This window comes from Takifugu rubripes, chromosome 22 (assembly GCF_901000725.2).
Source record: "Takifugu rubripes chromosome 22, fTakRub1.2, whole genome shotgun sequence".
Classification (NCBI taxonomy): domain Eukaryota; kingdom Metazoa; phylum Chordata; class Actinopteri; order Tetraodontiformes; family Tetraodontidae; genus Takifugu; species Takifugu rubripes.
The window spans coordinates 11,459,712-11,481,888 of record NC_042306.1 but is presented as its reverse complement, the minus strand read 5'-3'; the positions used below and the strand labels follow the sequence as shown (position 1 = coordinate 11,481,888).

The following is a 22,177-nucleotide window of genomic DNA, read 5'->3' as shown; positions in this document are numbered from 1 at the left end:
GTGTTTCCAGCAAATCAAGCGAGTGGCGGCGGCGCGGCCGCGTGCGACCGACGCCGCCCGCGTTGATGAAGATGATTGTAATAAATGCCAGAGGTTCGCCGGGAGTTTAGACAGAGGTTATCATCGTGCTGAGCTCATGGTTTACACGCGCCGGCGCACGGGGGACATCTTTGATTCGGCGTAAACACTGAGAGCGGCGCCTGACGGATGGGCAGGCGGATCTGTCGGGACGCCGCTCACAGAACCATCGTTCAAACAGAACGCTAATAGTTCCCCCGCTGATGAAGTGGCTGACGAAAGCCCGGTGCCGTTTTAGTGCGCTATAGATTAAACCCTGTCCAGTCTTGACCCGATGCCCAGCCGAGCCTTCATTTTATAGATCCTGACTTGTTTTAGGTTCCACCGGTCCGCCGGACCACCCGAACTCTGAGGCGTCCCGGCCCGGAGGTCGTCCAAGGACGCCTCGGCGCTCACCTCTTTAATGGCGGACATCTTGACCGTCTCGTAGTAGTGCAGGGGCGCGTGGGGCGTGTTCATGTCGTAGCCGAACCCGGCCACGGCCACCTCGTCGCAGTTGTGCAGGGCCATCGTTATGGCGACCGTTCCCAGAGTCGGGATGTTCTGCAATGAGGAAACAGGCTGTCAGAACCAGGGTTTCCAGAATGACCTTCAGCCTGGACGGTGAAAGAGGTGCGACGCTATCACTGTCACACACACACACACACACTCACACACACACACACACAAACACACACACACACACACACTTCTGTCTTTGTTCTGCTCTGCTGCATCTAACTGACTTTGAACACTTGGTGATTAACCATTACCTTTAAGACGTGACCCCTGTGACCCCCCCCCACCCCCACGCACCGTCATCTACAGGGTTGAAATGTGCTTCCTAACTGCCCTGGGCTGCCATTGATCCGGGGGGGTAAAGAGTGTGATTCTAAGTGTGTGTGTGTGTGTGGGGGGGGGGGCAGAAGAAAGAATGGATGGAGGCCCCCACTTAAATCATTAGGCTGATTTGCCGCCCTCAGGGTTGGCGGTCCCACCCCCTGCTGTGTGTTCTGATAAGATGAGTTCACACACACGTGCAGTCATGAAGACACTTAACACAGATATGAGGATCAAACTCCAGAAAATTCAACTAATGTGGGCAGAAGGCCAAATTCTGGAGAATGGACATGATAAAAGACACACACACGCACACACACACACACACACACACACACACACAGGCTAACTTAAACTCACCCAAACAGTAAACTCAGTTCACTTCCACCCTTAACCTCACATTTTTCCATGTAATGATGAAGTTCTGGGGCCTAAAAGTTTATCCCTACCGAGACCCCACAGAGTGAATAAAAATCCCTGTGTTAGCGCTCTTGCAGTCCCCATATAGACGCACACACACTCACACACACACACACACTCACTCACACACACCGAGGCCAGATGTCCACATGCTGAACACATGTTCCAGTTCATGCAGGGGTGTTCTGGTGGCCCCAGAGGGCAGAGTGTTCACAATATCCCGTTTTACCAAGAACAAGCATATAAATTCAATTAAGCCGTCAATGAAAAACAGTCACACAGACACAACCGATTTCAACCCCTCCGTGCACACTACGGTTCTCTTCCGTCTGCTCAGAAACTGCCGTTTGTTCTCTGATGTTTGCACAAGTTCCGAGTCCACGAGCAAAGTGCCTCCGTGAATTCCCAACCCGGAATGAAAGCAGCCCTGTGGGGAGCTGTAGAACACCGGCCGGACCTGCGCGGCGCGCGTTCCACGTTGCGGCAATGTCAACAAAGAGAAATTGTTTGGTATTTCCTACTAATCTACTTTCTTTCCCTGGCTGTGTTATGAAAACAGAGTAAGCTGCAATCCTAAAACAGAGAAGCCGAGACTTCAAAAAGCTCCACAAAAATGCTACGCAAAGAAAAATGGATCGAAAAGGTCGCTTGAGGTCCACTGCTCTCGTACAATTGGTCCTTCATCGGAATATCTGAGGACAGCTGAAGCGATCGGAGAAGGTTTTGGCAGGAAAATGATCAGACCGACACGGAATCAGAGGCTCCTCTTACCCCTTTACCCATCAGGCCGTTGTTGAAGGGCAGGCCGATGAACTGGAAGGCCGCCTCCTGGATGAAGTAGGGGTTGAGGATTCGTATCTCCGTGGGTTCCCGGGGTACGTAGTGCGCCACCGACTTCCAAAACCCTTCCGTGCCCTTCTGAGGTATTTGGAACCAGGAAGAAGAGAGAAGAGAAATGGGAGAAGTGGGACACTGTTAGCAGGTTTCATCAGAAAGAAAACATTTCTGGGGGGGGGGGGGGGGGGGACACACGAGACCTGGGAATGGCGAGCTCATTTATTCTGCACTGACAGAAAACACAGAAGCCGAGCAGCAGCCAGACTCCACCGGCACTGATTAAGGAAATGGATTTGGGTCTCTAATGGATGAAGTCAGGTCGTAGGACGTCGGTAATTATGACTCCTGGCAGAGCGGCGGGAGTGGGAAGCCGCTCCGGCCGGCGTTCCGAACACCACGGCTACAGAAGAGGGCGGCAAGGTGAACCTCTTCACCTCAGTTATCAATATCTCCGCAAATCAAATCCCCGTGGATCCTGCTCAGGGAACAGGGAGAAAGAGCTTGGCTATTTATTCAACTTTATGTTCCTAATAAAGTAAATATTGTTAGAACACGTCAACAGAATTGATTAATATTTACTAAGTAAAACGCGCTGATGTGCAATCGGACTTTTCATCACATGGGTTTGTTTCTCTTTTCCACAATGGAGGACTCTCTGATGTGAGAACGCTGCGTGTTAGCGTGAGCTTCAAACACTCTTTCCTCTTGATGAGTTTAATCTGTGTTCTCAGGAACCCTTTTCTTTTAAAGTGGACTTCCTTCGGCGCTTCCCTCGCTCGTGTCGTCATCTCGACCAGAAGGTTGCTGCAAATGTTAATAATAATCGTCACGCCTCCAACAAACAAGTCCAGTTTACCTGAAAACTACAACTCCGTGCGTGGTCGACGACTTCCTGCAGAAAGGCCCCGAGCCAACGGGGTCGGCAGATGTAAATGGGAATCACCTGTTCAAATAGGCGAGCACCCACCCGGCTGTCTTTGATACGGCCATGCATCACTCAGTGTGTGCGTGTTTGTGTGTGTTGGCAGAGGCAGCAGCAACAAGTCTGCTGGCTTTGTGGCTTCAACAGTGGCGGCTCTTTTTGAACGCGGCCCGGGCTCCGTGCCCTCAGCAAGCTGCAACAGGAACGGCAGCTCATCTCGCCTGTCAACGCCGCCTGTGTTTGCCAGGCATCTATTTAGCAGCGTGGCTTAGATGTGTGTGCGTCGGCGTACGCTCAATAGGGAGAGTGATGCACGCTTTTTTTTTTTCTTTATTCTGGGACAGAGGGAAGCTGATGACACAACACACGCCCCTCGCTTTACACGCCGGTGACCCGATGTGTACTTACACACAAATGTGACGGGGTGGGGACCTTTTTGAAAACACTCAGGCACCTGTGGATGTACAGGAGGCTTTGGGAGACGTGGGAACAATTATAGCGTGACTGTTGACGCTGAGAGGTGGTATGAGTTCAGGAATGTGGGAGGGGCTTACGCTAAAAGTCATCAGCTCTAAACAGGTAATACTGACAGATGATGAGCGGTTTCCTGTGATACGACAGAGGCTCCCTGGGTGTAATAAAATGGTAAAAGAAGGCGGCCTTCGGGTTAGAGGATGTGGTTTCTACTGCGATTGACCGCTAACCTGCAGGCGTCGAACACATTAGCTTGGCAACAGGAACGCTCTTGAACCTGCGCCGTCTGATTATGGACAGAATTGGAAGCAGAGCGGCCCGGCTTAGAGGCTGACCGAGGGCTGACACACGTGTTCCAGAGGTGAACAAGTGCCTGGCCTTGGCGCTTGGTTCTGTGTCGGGGTGAGAGCCAGGGAGGAAATGACTGATTACCTTTTTCCTGCAACAGCTTTATTGTTAAATTGGGCTGGATTATTAGATTTAAGTGAGTGCACAAGGCTGCGTGCTCCGAGACGGCACCTGCTAAAACAACTCGGAGTTAATTGCTGGAAATGCGTGTCGGAGAGGGGTAAACGATGTTACAATTCTGACGTGCTCTCCGAATTTATTGTTGAATTGAAGCAAATTTCCAGAGAGCTGATTAAAGTGCAGTTCTCCATCTGAGATGACGATAGCAGTTTGCTATTTGGCTCCTGGCGGTGGATGCTCGTGCCGCTCAGGGTGTTTGCTAACTCTCTGCTGAACTTGGCTTAGCCTGCTGCTCCGATTCAGGCCGTTACACACACATAAAACAGGTAGATGAACACGACACACTTGTTAACACTGAGTGCTGTGAAACAGTGAGCTAGCAAGTTAAACACAGTTCAGCCAGGAGAATAATTCATGGTCTAAAGCTCATAATATACAGGAACGACACTGTACATCTTCATGATTTAGGCTTTATGGGCTCATTTATTTGAACTGCGCTACGCCAGCATGTTTAGCATCTTAGAGCCAATAAAATAAAACCAAATAAGCGGAACAGAGTCATGATTGCTCCATGGCTTGCTAACAATAAAATAAGGCAAGTAGGAAAGAATATAAGGTTAATGTTCCTTATGAACATTTGTAGCCCCTGACGTCCTGTTTCATTATGCTCTCTATAACCTAAAAGTAGATCACGGCAGCTCAGCACTCCAGCTCAGAGGATGTACTCATTTCTGACTATTCAAAAACATAAAGAAAGGAAAACTGGGAGGTGTTTCAGCAGCTGGTGTGAGTGTGGGCCCCGAAACCTGACTCACCTTTAAACTATAACGTTTTTGTGTGTTAAATGAAGCCGAAACCTTAGTTTACAATTCCTCCGGGACTGACTGTAGAGATGTGAAGCACTAAAAACAAGCTGAAATATGAGGGTAAAGGGGAAAAAAGGCTTCACATCTGCTGGGTTACTAAGGGTGGCTTTAAATCCCTTTAAAGTAAACAAACACAACAGGCCAGATATCCGTCAGCCTAATGTAGCAGACACAGACACTGTGTACTGCGCGCATGATTCCAGAGTTTTGCCCTAACGACATGGTAACATGGCAGCGATGACACAGATGTCCTTCCATCCTTGAAAGTTGGCTGTTATATAATTAGCTCCCATGTGCTATAAACTAGAAACAATTTAAGCTAAAATCTGGTTGACTGAGTGGATGAACACAACTGAAGGTAATTACGCACCCTCGTTCGCCCTGGTTTCCTACGCAACAGGAAATAAATCCTTCAGCTTTGTCATGTTTGCCGGGATGCCAATGGCACGTATGAGCAGAACCTGGTCGTTAGTGAAGGTAGAATTCCGGACGGCTGCCTCATTCTTAAGCTTTCACCAATTTGTAGTTGCTGTTCTTGACACATACCAAGACCTCTGCCCTCACCGGGGTCACGCTGGTTTCTCTTTTCCGGGCTTTTTCTCGTTTATTCGGTGTGTGAGACCCTCGTCTCCACACACCCGTGACGGCCTGCGTGAGAATGACGTCCCAACCTGCCAGGACTTTGACCCTGAAGGCAACATATGCAGTGTTGGGGTAAAAAAAACAGATGCTGCCTCGACCTACTTGAGAGACATTAGTAAAAAAAAAAAGTCCCTCTCTTAGTCCTGATAACAGGGCGACATGTTACAACACATCAAACTTTGTAACACTCATCATCCACCTCATCTGAAGGCAGCGTTAAAGGTACCAGAGAGCAGGTCTGAGCGTTAATGGTTACAGGGAACCTTTGTGACTCATGTTGGAAACATAACACTGGCGGTAATCAGTCACATCCGGTCTCCATGTCCCTCGCTCATGTTCAAAATCCATGTTTACAAGTATGTAAATGTTTATGAATACATGTATGTGTGCTACTTTGGGCTTCTGCGCAGATGTTTACCCTTGAAAAGGTCGTATAGCAAGGTCATATAGTTGTTATTTCGGTCTGGCAGCGCGTCGTCCGTGACAGAGATACAACAAACCTTTTGGGCCAGTTTTTAAAATTAAAAAAAAAAGAAAAAAGGGCAGACACACGGATCCAAAAGTAAAAACTTGATAGCAATATTTTAGCTGGAAGGGATTCCGCTGGAAAACTCTGCTCATCAGTCACAAGCACCTCGCTGTTTGGGTCATTCCTGGAACTCCTGATTTTCCGGAATTGGCTGGGAAATGCGCTTAAAATATTTTGATCCTTCAGGTTTGGCTTTTCACTATTAAAGGAAAAGGCTCTTCCTCTAATTGTTCCCATCCATCACTTACCTCTGCAGCCTGCAGAGAGAGCTATTGTAAACAAACAGGAAGGACAGAACACTGCCACTTCACCCCCGAGCCCAGTGTATATCCTTTACTGGCTCTGTTTGAAAATATCCCCGCATATACAAACAACTGGAGCTGTGAGTGCACGAACCGCGGCGACACCGCGTGCATGGCTGAAACCCGATGAAGAGAGAAGCTTATCGGTGACTGTAAAGCCCGCGCGGCCGTAAACACTTGGCAATCAGCCCGACGGCTGCGTCTGTGGGGTCGGGCTGAGCGACGGTCCCGTAATCAGGGAGACCTGCGGGACTGATGGATGAGGTCGGAGGGAAGGCTCCCGCTGCTGCTGCTGCTGCGCACGGCAGGTCCAGGAACGCGGGGCGGATTCCCAGAGACAAGCGCGTGTGCGAGCCAAGGGTCTGATTAGGTCAAGTTTAGAAAAGTGGACTTTGAAGGCGAGCGTCTGGGTCCGGGCCGGCGCTCGTGTTTGTCAGCGTGTGCAAAACGTGAACAGATTGGGAAGTGACCCCGCTAATTTCGGTTCTGTTCAGCCGTCCAAGACGGTGCTGCGGGCTTTGAAAAGCCACAAAAAAAGCCTCAACACGGGCCGGATCGACTTATGATAACCGTCTGGATGAGTCACTAGAGGCTGCACTAACCTCTGAGAAAAGGGCCGCGCTCGCATTCATCACTGAGGAGGAAAGAGGAGCTTTTGCAGCTCGCACAAAGAGATTCCCGCTGGGAGCCAGAGACGGAAAAGCTTCCAAAGGACGGCCTTCCAAAGCTGCACGGCCTGAGCCTCAAGGATGAAATCACCGAGCGAGGCAAAGATGGATGTTTTCTGCGGGATACCTGATGTTACATCTGTGAACACTTTCATGCTGTCCACAGCTTAAAGAAGAGAAGCAGGGTTATTGATCTGAGCGGGGCGGATTTATATATTCCCAACTAATCTGAGAGGAGACGGCATAAAATACTCTAACCCGAGCAACGGAAGAGTGACCTGCTGAGGGTTTGGAGGGAAACGTTTGGGAGGCATCGTGTCGCCCGTTACGTGGCACATTTGTTATTTCTCTGTGGCAGAAATGTCCAGTTGTGAACAAAGACAGACTTTTATGTTGCCTGCTTTTAAACCCATGAGAAACATTCTTCCCTCCTCGCCAGTTCAAAGAGGGCTGACTCGGATGCCAGGGGCCAGATCAATTATCCCGAGCAGCCGTTTCCACTGTTCGTCTCTGACAAAAGAGAAAAATCTGGGCCCCTGGGGGTCGAGAGGGCCCGCTTTCAGCCCAACCAGCCACTTTGCACGATTTCGCCCGAGCGCCACTTCCACCTTCATTTGTTCCTCCCCGGTTGGTGTTACTTTAACCCTCCATTCCCTGTTTCCCTGAGCTCTCGGAGCTACTTTTCCTACCTTCAGTCCAACATCACATCTGCAACTTTGCTCAGTTACAGTTTGCTGCTGTGCAACCCGTCAACATGACGGACAGCAGCACGTAGTATTACTGTTATTTATTGTTATTTACAGCTACTAACAGCTTTGACAATCAGGAGTAGTTTTCCCTCAAAGTCACAGCTGTGCAGGGAAATAACGCTCGTTTCCACATTTGAGAATTGGACTAATTAAATTCTTTAATGCAAGCAAGTAATGATTTACAGCAAGGGGATCTAAAATCTGACACGGGCCTTTAAAATATAGCAGCACTTATTTTAATAACAATAAAGGAGCTTGAACTACGTCCCCCCCAGTGTTCTGGCATTAAATGGATTAAAACTAATCTCATATAGGCTACTAGAGAGGAAAAATGAAAGTGATTATGCAAGCGTTTTCACTGACAATGGCTATAAAAGGACACAGCAGCCGTTAAAAATGACTTCCTTCTGTAATGCTTCAAAAGATAAGCCCAAGCCAGTTCTGTCATTCAGTCTGACACTCGTGATTAAGAAGTCGCAGCTTGGCGGCTCGTCATTAACCACAGCAATCAGAAGGTCACCCAGAAGACTCTTTATGAAATATATTATTGTGCTGTGATTAGTGTGTCAGTATGTGAGGGATGGAGTACAAGAGGAGACCTGGAAACTGGTAATGTGATGCAGAACGAGGAGGGAAAATAACTAATTATGTGCTTAGGAATCTAATTGTACAGTGCAAAAATGTCAAACAACAATCAAAAGTAGTTTTTATGTATGATATAACAAATATAGTGAATAATATAATAAATTGGCAGATGAATGGGATGCATGCGCAGCCAGTGTGTGGTGTTTCAAGCCTGCAGCGGATCCTGACAGCCGTGATAAACTCGCTTCAACCACATGTGGACGCTCTCCTGCAGTTGCTGACTGACTGATGTGCAACAGGGAAGCCCACAATTCCAGTAACCAGCAGCGTAAACTGTGATAAATGATCGAATTACACGCTCTCACTGTCGCAGACAGAAGGATCAGAATTCTGACCTTATCTTTCTTTAGCTGCCTTGTTAGTGTTCAGACTCAACAATAACTTACACGAGTGCCTTTAGGTAGGAGCCACAGGCTGAACAAAGACACAACGTGACATCAAACATGAGAATAACAGTAAATATATTCATTTGCCACCAACTGGTCAGGGGCGGAATTACAGCCACTCAATCCCCCAACATGACAGGTTGCCCCCGGATTTTTCTGTCATTCTTAAAAAGTGAGTGGTAGAAAATAAGAAGCTGAAGTGACCCCTGACTCTTATCAGCGGTATACACAGTGTATATTTGTCCACTTAATCACACTATAAATACAGCTTGCAAGTCTACAGGAGGGAATGTGCAAAACGTGATCGGCCGGACTGCAGAGGTCCAAAAAAAGACACGCAACTCAAACATCCAGACATATTTAGGCAACCAGAGGAGGAGAAATTTTCCACAGTATACTGTAATTATGTGGGTGTAAAGATGTGATCAAGTGTGATTTAAAAAAACAAAAAAAACAACGGCTTTTGGATGGCATTTAAATAAAAACTCAGGCTGAGACGTGGCGCTCGGCAGGCTTTTTGTCGAATGAGTTATTGTGCGTCTGTGTGTTGTGGATTCTTCCACCTCCTTGCAAAAGCTGTAAAAAATAACCTTACCAGTTTCTCCTTGAAGACCATCTGCCTGAGCCACTTGAAATCCAGAGGTTTGAAGGCGGAGAACACAAAGAGCGAGTCCTTCTCGTAGCTGTCGGGCTTCTGGATGGCTCCTTCTGGGTACGTTATCCTCATGGTGGTTTTGGTCCCAACGTCTTTGCCGTAACCAGAGACCGGGGCTTCATTTAACCTTCGAGAACAAAAGCATGCACTTTGTTAACTAAAATCCTGGAGCATGATTAAAAGCTAAACTCTGGCAGCGTTCGTCACCTCACTACGACATCGTACTCGTCGATCCGAGAGCCCAGCGACTTGTTGGACAGGATCCCTCCGTTTCCAACGATGATGCATCTTTTACAGCTCCGGCTGCCACATTGAAACAAAAAATGAGTCAAACTGGGAGCAGCAGCATGAACCAAATCCAGGCTCCCAGTAGTCCTTACCTGTCCAGTTGCTCTCCCAGCCCGTAATTTTTTGTAGTGGTTAAAATACTGTCTATGATTCTCTCTGCAACAGAAATCAACAGGAGTCATTGAACGCACACGTGGAGCAGCAGGGCACCATATTGACGCACATAAACGAGTGTGACAGCTAATTGTGCAGAGCCCCAGCTTTCTGTCTCAATACACCAGTGGATAATGGTTTTCCTGGCGCTGATCTGGGTCCCGGATTCACACAACTACTGTCCAATTCACTTCATTAAAAGATAGTGTGTCTCTAAATACGGCGCGGAAAAATGTGCTGCTGTCATCAAGGTCAGTCAGCTTAAGTTTGATGCAATTTAAACACCACAGACGAGGTGATGTTATCTACTAATGAAAATGAAATAAAAGAATAACAAACTCCCAGAGACCTCCACATACCACCGGAGACAGAACAATGTAGGTGGTCTTAAAGACAGCTGGAGGAGAAAAACACCTCGGTCCGTTTATTCAGCCTCAGATAAGGAGTGACCCATCAGCACCTTCAAATAGCCGTGATGGGAATACGGAGGGGGAAATGTTTCCGATTAGACGGAATCTGCGAAAGACAGTCGGATTTCGAGAAGGTATTTGTATGCGTGTGTTAAAACTCTCCCATAAAAGCACTCAGAGGAGGAATGCTCTTTTCAAACAAGTGCATTCTCCTTCTTAAGTGGGAGATGTTGGGCACGTCTCCCTGCGTGGCGAGCACCCCTCTGGTTGCAGGGTGAGAAAAGATGTTTAGCCATAGCGCGCATTCCCGGCGCGTTCCGCAGTCGTGCTTTGCACATTCCAGCGCAGATGTTCATATTTCTTTGCTCTCCTAACCATTTTAGGCCTCCCGTACTTGTCTTTGTCACCCTAACGATGCCGTTCCTGTTATTACCGTAACACTGAAGTGAAACGGAAACGGGCTACCGTGAACTTCCCGGCATCACAAATGTCAGCGGCCTCGGGTGAAACCTTCACCAGACTTATTAAAGCGCTAAGAGTAATCAAAGTGATCATCAAAGAGACTCTATTGTGCTTCATTACCATTCAAAACCAGACTAAAGGCAAATATTCTGCGGCGGAAAACCGTGTCCGACAGTTTAGACTGGGGGGCTTTTAAAGACACATAATAGCCGCCATTGGCCCCGGCTGAGGTTTCTAATGATTAACCTGCTGAGGAGAGGTGAGCTGTTTAGATGTGGTGTCGATGTCTGGCGTCAAGCATCACCCCGAGCAGCATAAACACCAGTGTGAAGACCACACCTGCGTCCCAGAGGGCGAAACATGAAAAATCACAACGGCAACGGCGCGCTTCTGCGCGATGACATGGGAGCTAATTGTTATAAGCACCCCGGGTAAACATTTCAGCGCGGTATGCCTCGTGCTGAAGACGAATGGAGGCGACTCGGGACCAGGAACTCCAGGGATGACAGGAATCTGAGCTGGTGAGCTGGAGAAGCATCACAACACATAAACACAGACACATTGTTGGGATGATTGTAGTTTAAACACCCTGAAAGAACTATAGTGACGAGCAGGTGGTGCGAGTGAGGCTGAACGGGTGCTTCAAGCTTCTAGGTGACGACTAATTCGATTCAATATTAAAATTGTAATGATCTGTATATCAGTGCCCTCTAAAGTCAAATAAAATGGGGGACGTATCAAACTGGACGCGTCCTGTAGGAGCTTGCGTTATAGTTCAGACACGTGTAAACTATTTTGTGTTGCTGTAAGAATGCGAGTCTTACGCACAACTCTCCGATCAGCAGAAGATTAGGACAGGCTTGGAAACAGCTGAAACAACTTCAGTCCAAACTCCCCGCTAAAAAAAGCTCTGCGGGGCTTCATACATCTGGAAAACTAATGTTAACTTTGGCAGCTATTTTAAACTTTGACTTTTGCCCGCTAAATATTAAATTCAGTGGCGTTTTTACCCTGGCTAATGTGTAGAATTTCAGCTTATTCAGTGTAAAGTGTAAGGAAGCATTTGCTTTAAATGAAGTCCCTTATGTATAGCTGCTCAGCTGTAGTAACTGTCTCTTAATCCTTTAAACTTATAGTTTCATTTGCCGGTAATTCAAAGCAGATGAAGATCGCAGCCACTTTGTTCACTACAGGTGACATAATGCAGCTTTACCGGTGGGCCAAACGCACATGTTATCACAGAGGAAAGTAAAAATAAAACTAAACCGCCTCCCCTCAGTCCCAATTTGGAATCCTTTGTGGTGTTCTATTCAACATCCACACGTATCATCTCTCCACATGAGCAGCAGTAAAAGGGAAGCCGTGCTGCGGCTCGATCCGTGCAGAAAACACACCCCAGGTGTAACACACGCTCACGTAGCACTCTTTTGATACGGAGAGACCGTGCGTGGATCTGTGTGTGTGTTCAAGCCGCGGCCCAGAGCGCTCCAAACCACAGAGTTTTAACCCTGCGGCCTTTTCTTAAGGACTGGAAAATGTGACAACGCCGCCGCTGAAGCCAGGCCAGCGTTATCTGTTCAGTTCCCATGGCAGTGTGTACCGGTGTGATTGGAGAAGTGTCGGAGTGTGTTAAGAGCAGGAGGATGATACAGAGGCATACGGACGACTGTTGGAACCTGATAATGAGGGAATCCACAGATTTATCACCAGCTGCGCCCTTTAAAGCTTCTGACTGATGAGAAATGCTACAATATTTGGCTCGTTACTGAAACCAGCCTATCAGGCGATCAATCTCCTCCTCTGAACCGTCTCAACCTGCTGCTGAAGGCCCGCAGCTGATCTGCAGCTGCTAACATGCAAAAGCCGCAGCCAAAGTGTTCTAGCTGCATCCGACGCCTCTCGCCCTCTCTGCTAATCTACCGGCCGATACGGGGTGTCGTGAGATCCCTTTTTTTTGGCGGCGGCGCTGAAAGAAACTTGGAAACTTTCCCCCAAAGCTGAAGCAGATATCAGGACCCATCCCTTGTCAAAAGGCAAACGCTAAGCATGGATGACATGACCGTTACATCATATGTGAACGTCATGTATCTGTGAAGCAACCGATTCCGACGTGGACGATGCAGGACTGAAAAAAAAAAGCCTAGTTTTAAAAACATTGCTGCCTTAGTAATTCATAACAGCGTAACATGCCAAAGGCTAAAGGTAACGGAATACACCCAGAGGTGGATTACCTTCAAATATCAACCCAGGACCAAATGTATGAATTTAATATTAATTATGACTCAGTACAGAGTTGACTCACAGTTTTATGGGTCAGGACTGAGAGAAACTGACTGCAGAACCTTGTTTTTCTCATTACAATCAATAGAAGGTGAGAGTTTGACCATTTAAACGCCTCTGATACCAGAATTAAACCAAACAGCGAGAGAATTTCTGTCATTCAGGGGGCACAGGGACGAGCCGGACTTTGCATTTCATTACCCGTTTTAAAGCAGGGAGCTGGGAAAGCAGCAAAAGTGTAAATCATCATAAACATCAATCACATTAATGAAAAGCACACATCAGGCAGTTCATTACTCTGACATTAAATACTTTGCCAGGGAACTGCTTGTCAGGCTCCCACACATCATCGACGTGAACGTTTCCAGATCACACGGCAGATCAAAACTGCCCCTAACTTTTAAAGAGACCTTCTCTGCTCTTCCTGATGAGCCCGGAGGACGTAGGGCGCTTCACCAGGGAACCCTTCTTACCTTGTGTTTTGAAGCCAAACGGAGGTAAGTAGCTGTTGACTTTTGCCAAACGTTTGAAGTTGCGATCGAGGAACATGGGCGCCGGTTTTATGAACCTGTAGAGGCGGGAAGAGCATGAGGAAAGAAAACAAAGAGAGAGGACGTTAGTGGAATCATTTTTTTAAAATGAAATCAAACTGAGTTTGGTCCGGCATCATTAGCGGCACCGCCCTCTCCTCCCGGGCTGAGCAAACATGAGCGTTAGAGCCGTGAAACCGAAGAGAGCGATAAAAAGTGAGACGCGCGGGGAGACGCAGGAGCGCAGCTGCAGCACATAACCCATCAGCATGGGCGTCCAGTCCAAGCCCAAATCAGAGCTGACATACAGTTCTGATAAATCTGCAGAGAGAACATACTTAGACCCCAATGTTTTGCACTCAAATCATCTCTGCTGAGGCCGTTTCCACAAACTAAAACAACACACACACACACACACATATATATATATATGTGAAGAGCAGTCAAGACGTTAGATGGTCTGATATTTAAAAACACATGTGACTCATGGCCCTTGAACTGCTGCTTCCATCGTCGCCTCTTCCTGGTCCTTTTGTCTGTTAAAAGTGTGCATGCGTGTCTCCTTTTGATTAATTGCTGCCCTAAAATCAAAAGGAGCCATTTCCTCTTAGTCACGCCTGCGACCCGAGCGCAGCTTCAGGATGAATGTGTGTTTTTATGACCTGCTGTCAGGCCGTGTGGACGTGAGACGGGAGCTCTGTGTGTTTCCATATCACGCAGAAGCGAATGAGAAAAGATCTATTCTGCTGTTTTATTTTGTTTAAAGATTACAGGAAATAATTGGGCGCACCGTTGCGCTTGGAGAAACCAGACCACCGGAGCTATAACGACGCTAGCTGCTAACCAGGCGTGAATTATGGTTCCTGTGGCCAACGGCCTGCGCTAACTGGTGCCACATGTGACATCACGCTCCAGTGTTCCTGACAGTGTTTCTGAACTCAGCTTGGTCCCGTATCACTGCCATAGGTTGAAAAGAAACACAGAGCTCAGAGACACCATGACCAAACATGGCACAGGGGGAGAGAGAGAGAGAGAGAGTTATAACTCTCTCTCTCTTCCTTGCATCACCTGACAGGCGCACACACACTGAAAGACTTCTGTCCTGCCAAAACAAATGGAGATTCATTAAACCCCAGACGTCTGAGGCCAAAAGGGGCGATAAATAACGATGCACTGAGCCCTGACCAACAGTCCGTCACTCACATCCTGACAGAACAACCCGAAAAGGGAGGGTTGTTGTTAAATTTAAGAAAGTGAGGACTCCCAAAACAGTCAGCTGGTGGGGACACATTGTACTCATTTCCTTTGTTAGGGTCCATCTCTGGGGAAATATTTTCATAACCGAGTCTCTTCGAGTTCACTGCAGCACTTGATTTAGGGCTCCAATACAAACAGTTTTGGGTGAAGCGGAGGGAGGGAGGAGATGTGGAAAATAAATTGGATTCTACAAGGCAGGGCTTCAGAGGAGACAGACCTGGAGGAAGCAGAAGATGATTAGAGGGAGAGCCACAGGACCTCGCTGATAAAGGTTAAGTAGCTTCTTGGAGACATCTGAACTTTAGGCCCAAACTGGGACCAGGACTGAAATGAATTTCTTTCTGCTTAAGCGGCTGAAGCAGCACGATGTGCACAAAAAGACGCTAACTGCTTGACACCCAGTAATGAGCCACACATGCAAAAATGCGCAGACACATGCACATTCAGCGCTGCTTTAATTGGGCTGATTGACCTGCATGTTCCTGGGTTGAAGGTGGTAGTAATCATTGGGCTCCTGGTGGGGAACTTGTGCTGTACGCTAACTTTGATCCGACACGTGCGGCTGATTAGAGGAAGTCATTATGAGGGGGGACATTGTTAACATATAGCCGCTCAGATAGTTGGAGGGCAGCTCGGCGAAAACGCCTCCCTCCCTCCAGTGAAGCAGCGCTGCACTTTTCTGCTCACGGTGCCGCTGCTCCTCTGCAGAAGTGCACGAGTATGTGATTCTGTTACTGTGTAAAAAGTAAAGCAACAAAGTGTTGGGATTTGTTATTCTACTAGTCAGTTTTCTTGTTTCTCTTGGGAAAAAAATGTCAGCACAGATCTAAATCAAGTGGTGCCACTGGCTATTGTGTAGCAACGTGCTAAATTGCTCCTCTGTTAGCTTCTAAGCTTCCAAGAATGCTGATGGTACAATGCTCCATAGATCCGAAAAAGTCGGCAAATCAAGGCAGAGAGAGCCAATGATATTGGGGAGAGCCCGGGAGGACTGTGTAGGCTGGGTCCTCGCGGGCTTGTGATGAGTCAGGACAGGAAGTGGACGGACGTCATAGAGAAAGCCTCTAAGGCTGGAGGATGAGATAGGAGAGAGATGCAAGACCTTGTACCCGAGTGACAGAGGTTCTTTGTCCTACAGGGGGATCACAAGGACACAGTCTGGTTTTGTGATGCTAGATAAGAGGAGAGAAACATGACTAAAACCCGGGCTGATTGGACAGGAATGTGGGGGCCTCTGTTTCTGACTCAAAATCCTCAAGGCCGAGCCGGGTTGAGGAGTGACATCATGCGTCACGCAACGTCCAAGCAGCAAGTGATTCCAATAATTTAGTTTTGAAGTTCTCCGTTGTGTGTGTGTGTGTGTGTGTGTGTGGGAGTGTGTGGGAGTGTGTGCGAGCTGAGGTTCAAAGGACTCCGCCTGCATCCGAACAACACGCAGAAAAGAAAGCGTTCTCACTTAGGATAGATGGCCGTCATCTTAGCTGCTGCGTATCCTGGCTTGCACACGCCGTCGCTGAGGTTGCCGTATTTGTACGTCAACTCTTGTGACCTGTATATTAAAAGAACAGTGGGGCGATTAGTCGCACATATCAGGACTATATAGACCATCAGTTACACGGACGCAGCTCCAAAAAGGGAGACTGTCAAACAATCTGCTGCAGAGCTGAGGAAAAATGAGGTCACTTAGGAAGTCGGAGGACTCAACAACAGCTCCATCACCTTGTGTGTGGCAGACAAAGCAGACGGACCCTGTTCAAATAATCACAGCGGCCGTGCTGAAGCTAGAGCCCTCGCCAGTACTAGCGTGCTCATTAATAACCTGATGTTTGCGCTGAATTTACTTCAAATAAACACAGAGGGGCCTGGGTCTTCAGGCTAGGTTAAATCAGAGCTGGCGGGAACAGCTGCAGCATCATTTCTACATAACTTTATGCTCTTCTGTATAAATACGATACCCAGCGTGGCCTCAATTAGCCACAAGATGGTAAATAACTTAAAATCCGCAAAGTGGTACTTTTCATTAACTTGCTACTAGTGGGAATAAATTGCACATACTGCAAACCTAATCACCCGTTTCTAAATGAATTGCTCTTTTGTACGAGTAATTAATGATATTGTAGATGGAATGGAAGAAGCTGCGTTTGATGAACCGAACCAGTGTGAGAACCACCCTAAAGCGCCTGTTGACATGGTGCTCACCGTGTGTGTGTGTATGTGTGTGCATGTGTGGACAGACGGGGCTGGCGGGAGCTCGGCGGTGATGGCGGCCTGCGAGTGCAGACTGCACGCTAATGGGAGGGCCGGGGAGAGGGCCAGCTAACGCAGGAGTGTCAAACCAGGGAATTACACACGTCTCTGAGGCCACGCTGACACATAATGGAGCCGCTTCTCACTCTGACGAGCTGCAGCCAGCTGGGAATAACGGGGGGTGTGTGTGTGTGTGTGTGTGTGTGTGTGTGTGTGTAGGGGGGGGGGGGCTACAGCGCGGACAAATCTCATAACGGGTGCAAATTAAAGCCGCGCATTTCTCAGCAGGACGTGGCGAGGAGACGTTAAGTGTTTATTAAAGGGGAGACAAAAATGTGCAGTGAGATTTACGGGCCCAGAGTTTACATTTTTGTGTTGCCCTATTGATCAAACACAACTTGTATTTGAATAAGTGCTCAGCGCGGCGACTTACATCCAAACTAACAAAGTCAGAGTGACTTGCAAGGCCACGGGGTCAACGGTTGCTAAATATAACAAGTTACAAATCCACGGGACGGAGGGTTGCTTCACTTTCAATGAACAAGCTATACGAGAATAAGTTGTACTCACAGTTTTGTATCCAGCTGAAGCAGGAAGCCCTGCTTATCGTACACTGGGGGAGACAAAAACAGAGACATCATTCTCACCACACGGGCCAAACACAACATATCGCACTCAGAAATTACGTTTACATCGCTTGGTTACATCCCTCTCTTTATTAGCCTGCTAGCTTTAGCTGCAGCTGAGCAGCTTTCACCTAGAAAACAATTAGGAATGAATGACAGTATGTTGGACTGGACAGATAAATTAGTGGTCCATTTATAGACCAAAGTCAGAGGATCCTTTATCAATCGATTCCTCTGAAGGAGAAGCCAGAGTGCTGGTGTCTGCCCACCACTGGATGGCAGCACTTCATCCAAAACTGATGTGTAGCACGAGGACAAGAAGAAGTCAAGCACCACTTTAGTACTGTTGCAACTCTGTTATATCACAGTGGAGACTGTAAATTAAATTGCTGTTTTTTTAGTTCCTTTAGGCATGCGTACACACCGGATGATGAAATTGTATTAAAATGTTAATGTCACTAAAAAGGAAAGCCTAGATCAGCCCAGGTGAAAACAATATCATGCATCCCTGACAGGAAATATGACGAGCACAGTAGGTGTAACAAGTTAAGAATATTAAGCAAAGTTAAAGAGAAGCCAGCCAAATCAATCTGTTGGGTTTAAAATGGCGTTAGAAAAGAGATTAGAGATCACCTATGGACAAGCACAGGGGCAGCCAATAGGTGCCTGGTGGAAGAGCTCGGGAAGAAGTGCAAAAACTGGAACGTGGAGAGATGAGACATTTATGCCGACGTTTTTCCTGACATTTATAATGAGGCTGACAAAAAGGCAACATTTGCCTATAAAATGTTCTGGTAGCTTAATAGCATGGCAGGAAAGTAGTCAAAAGAAGGAAGAGTGCAGCATTACTCCTGCGGTGGGGTTGGGGGGGGGCTGGTCTTCACAGAAAAAAGCTGGAGGAGAAAGATGATGAAATCTGGACAATGGGAAGGCGTGAAAGTTGGTTAGGGAGGGGGTCCAAGCACTGTCCTGGCGAGGGACTTTGCAGCAAAAATGAAGATGTTTCTGCTGAGAAGCATAACGCAGAGAGGCAGAGGCCAAGTTGAGGTAACAGCTTATGGGAAAATTAAAAGCAGCAGGGTCCGTTTCATCTGAACAAAAGGACCAAAATAATCCAGCAGGATGCTGAACATGCAAATGTGTTTTACCAAACCCCGACGACAGGGGGCAGTGTTGCACCACGCTGGCGTTTGCATGAGCAAAAGCCCTTATTGGTTTCGGGTTTTGACTGAGTTCAGGTCGTTGCTAGTTCACCTCTCTTTTTTAGGAGCAAGGGTAAAGTGCGACAAAGACGGGTAGGGCTGCAGATGTACCTGAGCCTACAAATCGTCCCACGGTGCTGTCCGTTTCCAACTCTGAAACACAAAATGTTCAGTTAGCGCTGTCGGGAGGGCAGTGGGTCATGGCAGCATTGGATGTGAAAACACAACCAACTGTTAATGTCAGACATCACATCGGAAGGAAGAGGAGGGAGAGGAAGGAGGACGAGGAAGATTGACAGCTTTAGACCCAGGAGGCTGAATTATGCGCCTTTATTCAGAGATGAAGAGCCCAACCAGGTGGAAAATTAGGAGCCAGCGGACGCCGTTACACTTGTACAATTGTGCAAAAACACATGAAAGATGATGATAGGTTGAGGAAGGTAGATTTTTCATGGTTGGGTTAGCATTTTGCATATTTATTAGAGGATAAAATTAAACCCACTAATTTAAAGCAGTTTTTCAAGTCCCCCAGTAAAGACGGGCAGAGGCTCGGGGCCTATACCTGTATCTGCACTCCCTTCTGCCCCTGTAGTTGGAGCTACAGTTGTCTCCTCTGCATCCCCCTCTGAAAACAAAAGTGAGGTTTGGACACTGAAGGTCATCCATGAAGAGCTGTGGAAACCACGTTAAGGCAAAGTGGAGCTGGGAAAGCTTTGAGTCAAGAGAAGGCGCTCTCCGGCCAAGTTTCTATGGCTATCGGCAGCTAACGCTAACATCGGTTATGATGTCCTCGTGGCAGATGATCCAGCTGTGTCCACCTCAAGGACGTGGAGATTTGTTCTGCTTCTGAAGTGCGGATCAGCATGAATTCAAGCTAAAGCTTGTTAGCAGCACTGTTAGCTGTTTTTAACTGATGGAACATCTTGATTATTATTTTTTAAGCAGCGGGTGTCACTGTCAGAAGGTAATTAACACTCTGAGGCGATGATCCACCCAGGAAAGTGGATCATTTTAAACAATTAAGCTTTTAGGAAGCTCTGAATTAGCTGCTCCTCCGCGTTGAGAGGAGCCAGATGGGGTGGCTTGGGCATCTAGTCAGGATGCCCCCTGGACGCCTCCCTGGTGAGGTGTTCAGGGCATGTCCCTCCGGTAGGAGACCCCCGGGGAGACCCAGGACACGTTGGAGAGACTATGTCTCTCGACTGGCCTGGGAACGCCTGGGGATCCCTCCGGATGAGCTGGAGGAGGTAGCTGGGGAGAGGGAAGTCTGGGCTTCTCTCCTTAGGCTGCTGCCCCCGCGACCCGACCCCGGATAAGCGGTAGAGAATGGATGGATGGATGGATGGATGGATGAATTAGCCCCAGATAGAAAAGTTTGGTTCATCTTTATATCCATGACCACGAATCACCCTTACTTAAAGTTCCATTTTTATTGTGAGAGATTCAGAGATAAATGACATAAAAACAAACCAGGCTAACGGGCGCTAACAGAAGCTAACGTCAGCCACAGCACCTGTCTGTGTAAACTGGGAGTCCAGCTGGACGAGAGGACCACTGGTGAAGGAAGACGAGTAAAGTGGAACGAGACCCTCATCACTTCAGCCTTCCCAGAGTCAAACATGCACTCTGATAGGCTGACAGAGGAGACGGCCACACGAGCCCTTCATCAGCACGCACGCACGCACACACACACACACACACACACACACACACAGAGGACACAAACCCAACACACCAACGTAGCCTTGATTTAGAGGCCGTATCAGTCAGGAACTGAGGACATTAACTGTTAGGAAACAGCACGTGAACACGCACACGCTCGCACGCACATGCATGCGATGAGCTCGATCTTGGGGGGGAAAGAGGTGAAAAAGCAACATAAATATGCAGAAGTGATTTCAGTGTGTCATGTGGACGGTATCCAGACACTACGCCTGAAATCTCAATGTTGTTAAACTGGTGCGTCGCGCTGCAAAGGAAAGATACCGCATGAGCAGCATTTAGTGAGTGGAGAGGAAGATGTGGAAACCCTCTAAAGGATGTCTGCGAAGCACATAAGCCTGTGTGCATTAAACGCTAAAGCAAGCCTGAAGAAGAGAGATTATCCGCTTGATCCTCTCAGTGACACCAGCTGACCAGGGCGCAGAGGAGACCCGGTTCACTCTCGTCTTTGCCCCTCGACCCTCTTTAAACCAAACATCTGGCAGCAGGAAAATGTGAGCCGAATCGCCGCTTTTGCCCCTGCCCTCGTTCCCCGAGACAGTTTCATAAATGCCTTCAATGATGGAAATTGTCTCGCTGAAAGAGCGACGCGCGGCCGCCGGAGTCTGGCAACTTCAGAATGATTTGTTTGTGCAACGGTTGCCACCGACTGGTCAGAGGATCAGTGGATCCCAGCAAAGGCTCCACTGGGTGTTAATGGCAGAGCCACACGTGGGGCAGATGATGGCCACCGAGGGACTCAGCTGGATCAGAAAAGAAGGCTCGGCGCCCGAAAGGATCGCCATAGTAACAAGCAACAAGAAGTCAAATCTAGCGAGGTGCCAAAAAGCACACGGAAGTGTCGCAGCGGGGCCGTCCCCGGGGGCCAGGGGTCAGTCCCGTGCTTTCTGTGCAAAAGGTCTCTCCCTGAGAATGTCCTCCTCTGAAAACATGCGCCGCGCGAGGCAAGAAAAACCTCCCCCAAGAGAAAGCTTTTAGCGCCCCCTGCTGGAACCCCACCGCTGTTCAGCGCGCCGCCATGACAACACACACACTCACGTGGTGATTTTGTTGAATGACCACGATATTCTGCCCTTAGCGGGACCGCTGTCAATGGAACCCCCTTCCTCCGTTGGTCCTTCTCTAAATATGGAAAAAATGACACTGACTCATAATGACCAACACCCAAGCATAGAGACGGGAGGGTTTTAAGTGGAATATGGAAAATATGTCCATCCTGTCTGGGCCCTGTCTCTGATATTCATCATTTTAATTTGTTTTTCTCTTAAAGTAATTAAAGCACCTATCGGTGATCCCACACACACACACACACACACACACACACACACACATACACACTTTTTAAAAAATAATTCGGTTCACAATAAGCCTGGACTGTTTAAACATAATGCCTGAAAGCTTCCAACTATGTTTCCTCCGCAGCATCCATGTTAAATGAATACCAAAGAGGGCAGATTTAAAACTCTATATGCAATATTCGGTCCATTATTGTTGGAAAATGTGTTGTTTTTCTTCCCTGCATGTTGCTACCAGCCGGCAA

The 22,177-nt window shown here is 47.9% G+C and overlaps 1 protein-coding gene across 11 annotated transcripts in view; it reads right to left on the bottom strand.

Annotated features, from left to right (window-relative positions):
• The window catches only part of st3gal3b (ST3 beta-galactoside alpha-2,3-sialyltransferase 3b), a 30,269-nt gene that overhangs the window by 614 nt on the left and 7,478 nt on the right, over positions 1–22,177 (bottom strand). For 6 of the 11 annotated variants that reach the window (XM_011616539.2, XM_029830378.1, XM_029830379.1 and 3 more), the window contains 11 exons: positions 21,676–21,759; positions 19,478–19,540; positions 19,027–19,068; positions 17,658–17,700; positions 16,297–16,389; positions 13,527–13,621; positions 9,841–9,904; positions 9,668–9,763; positions 9,401–9,587; positions 2,089–2,235; positions 475–621 (listed from right to left, as the gene is read on the bottom strand). In XM_011616539.2, the coding sequence (XP_011614841.1) occupies positions 475–621; positions 2,089–2,235; positions 9,401–9,587; positions 9,668–9,763; positions 9,841–9,904; positions 13,527–13,621; positions 16,297–16,389; positions 17,658–17,700; positions 19,027–19,068; positions 19,478–19,540; positions 21,676–21,759 (1,061 nt within the window). 11 annotated transcript variants of the gene reach the window in all.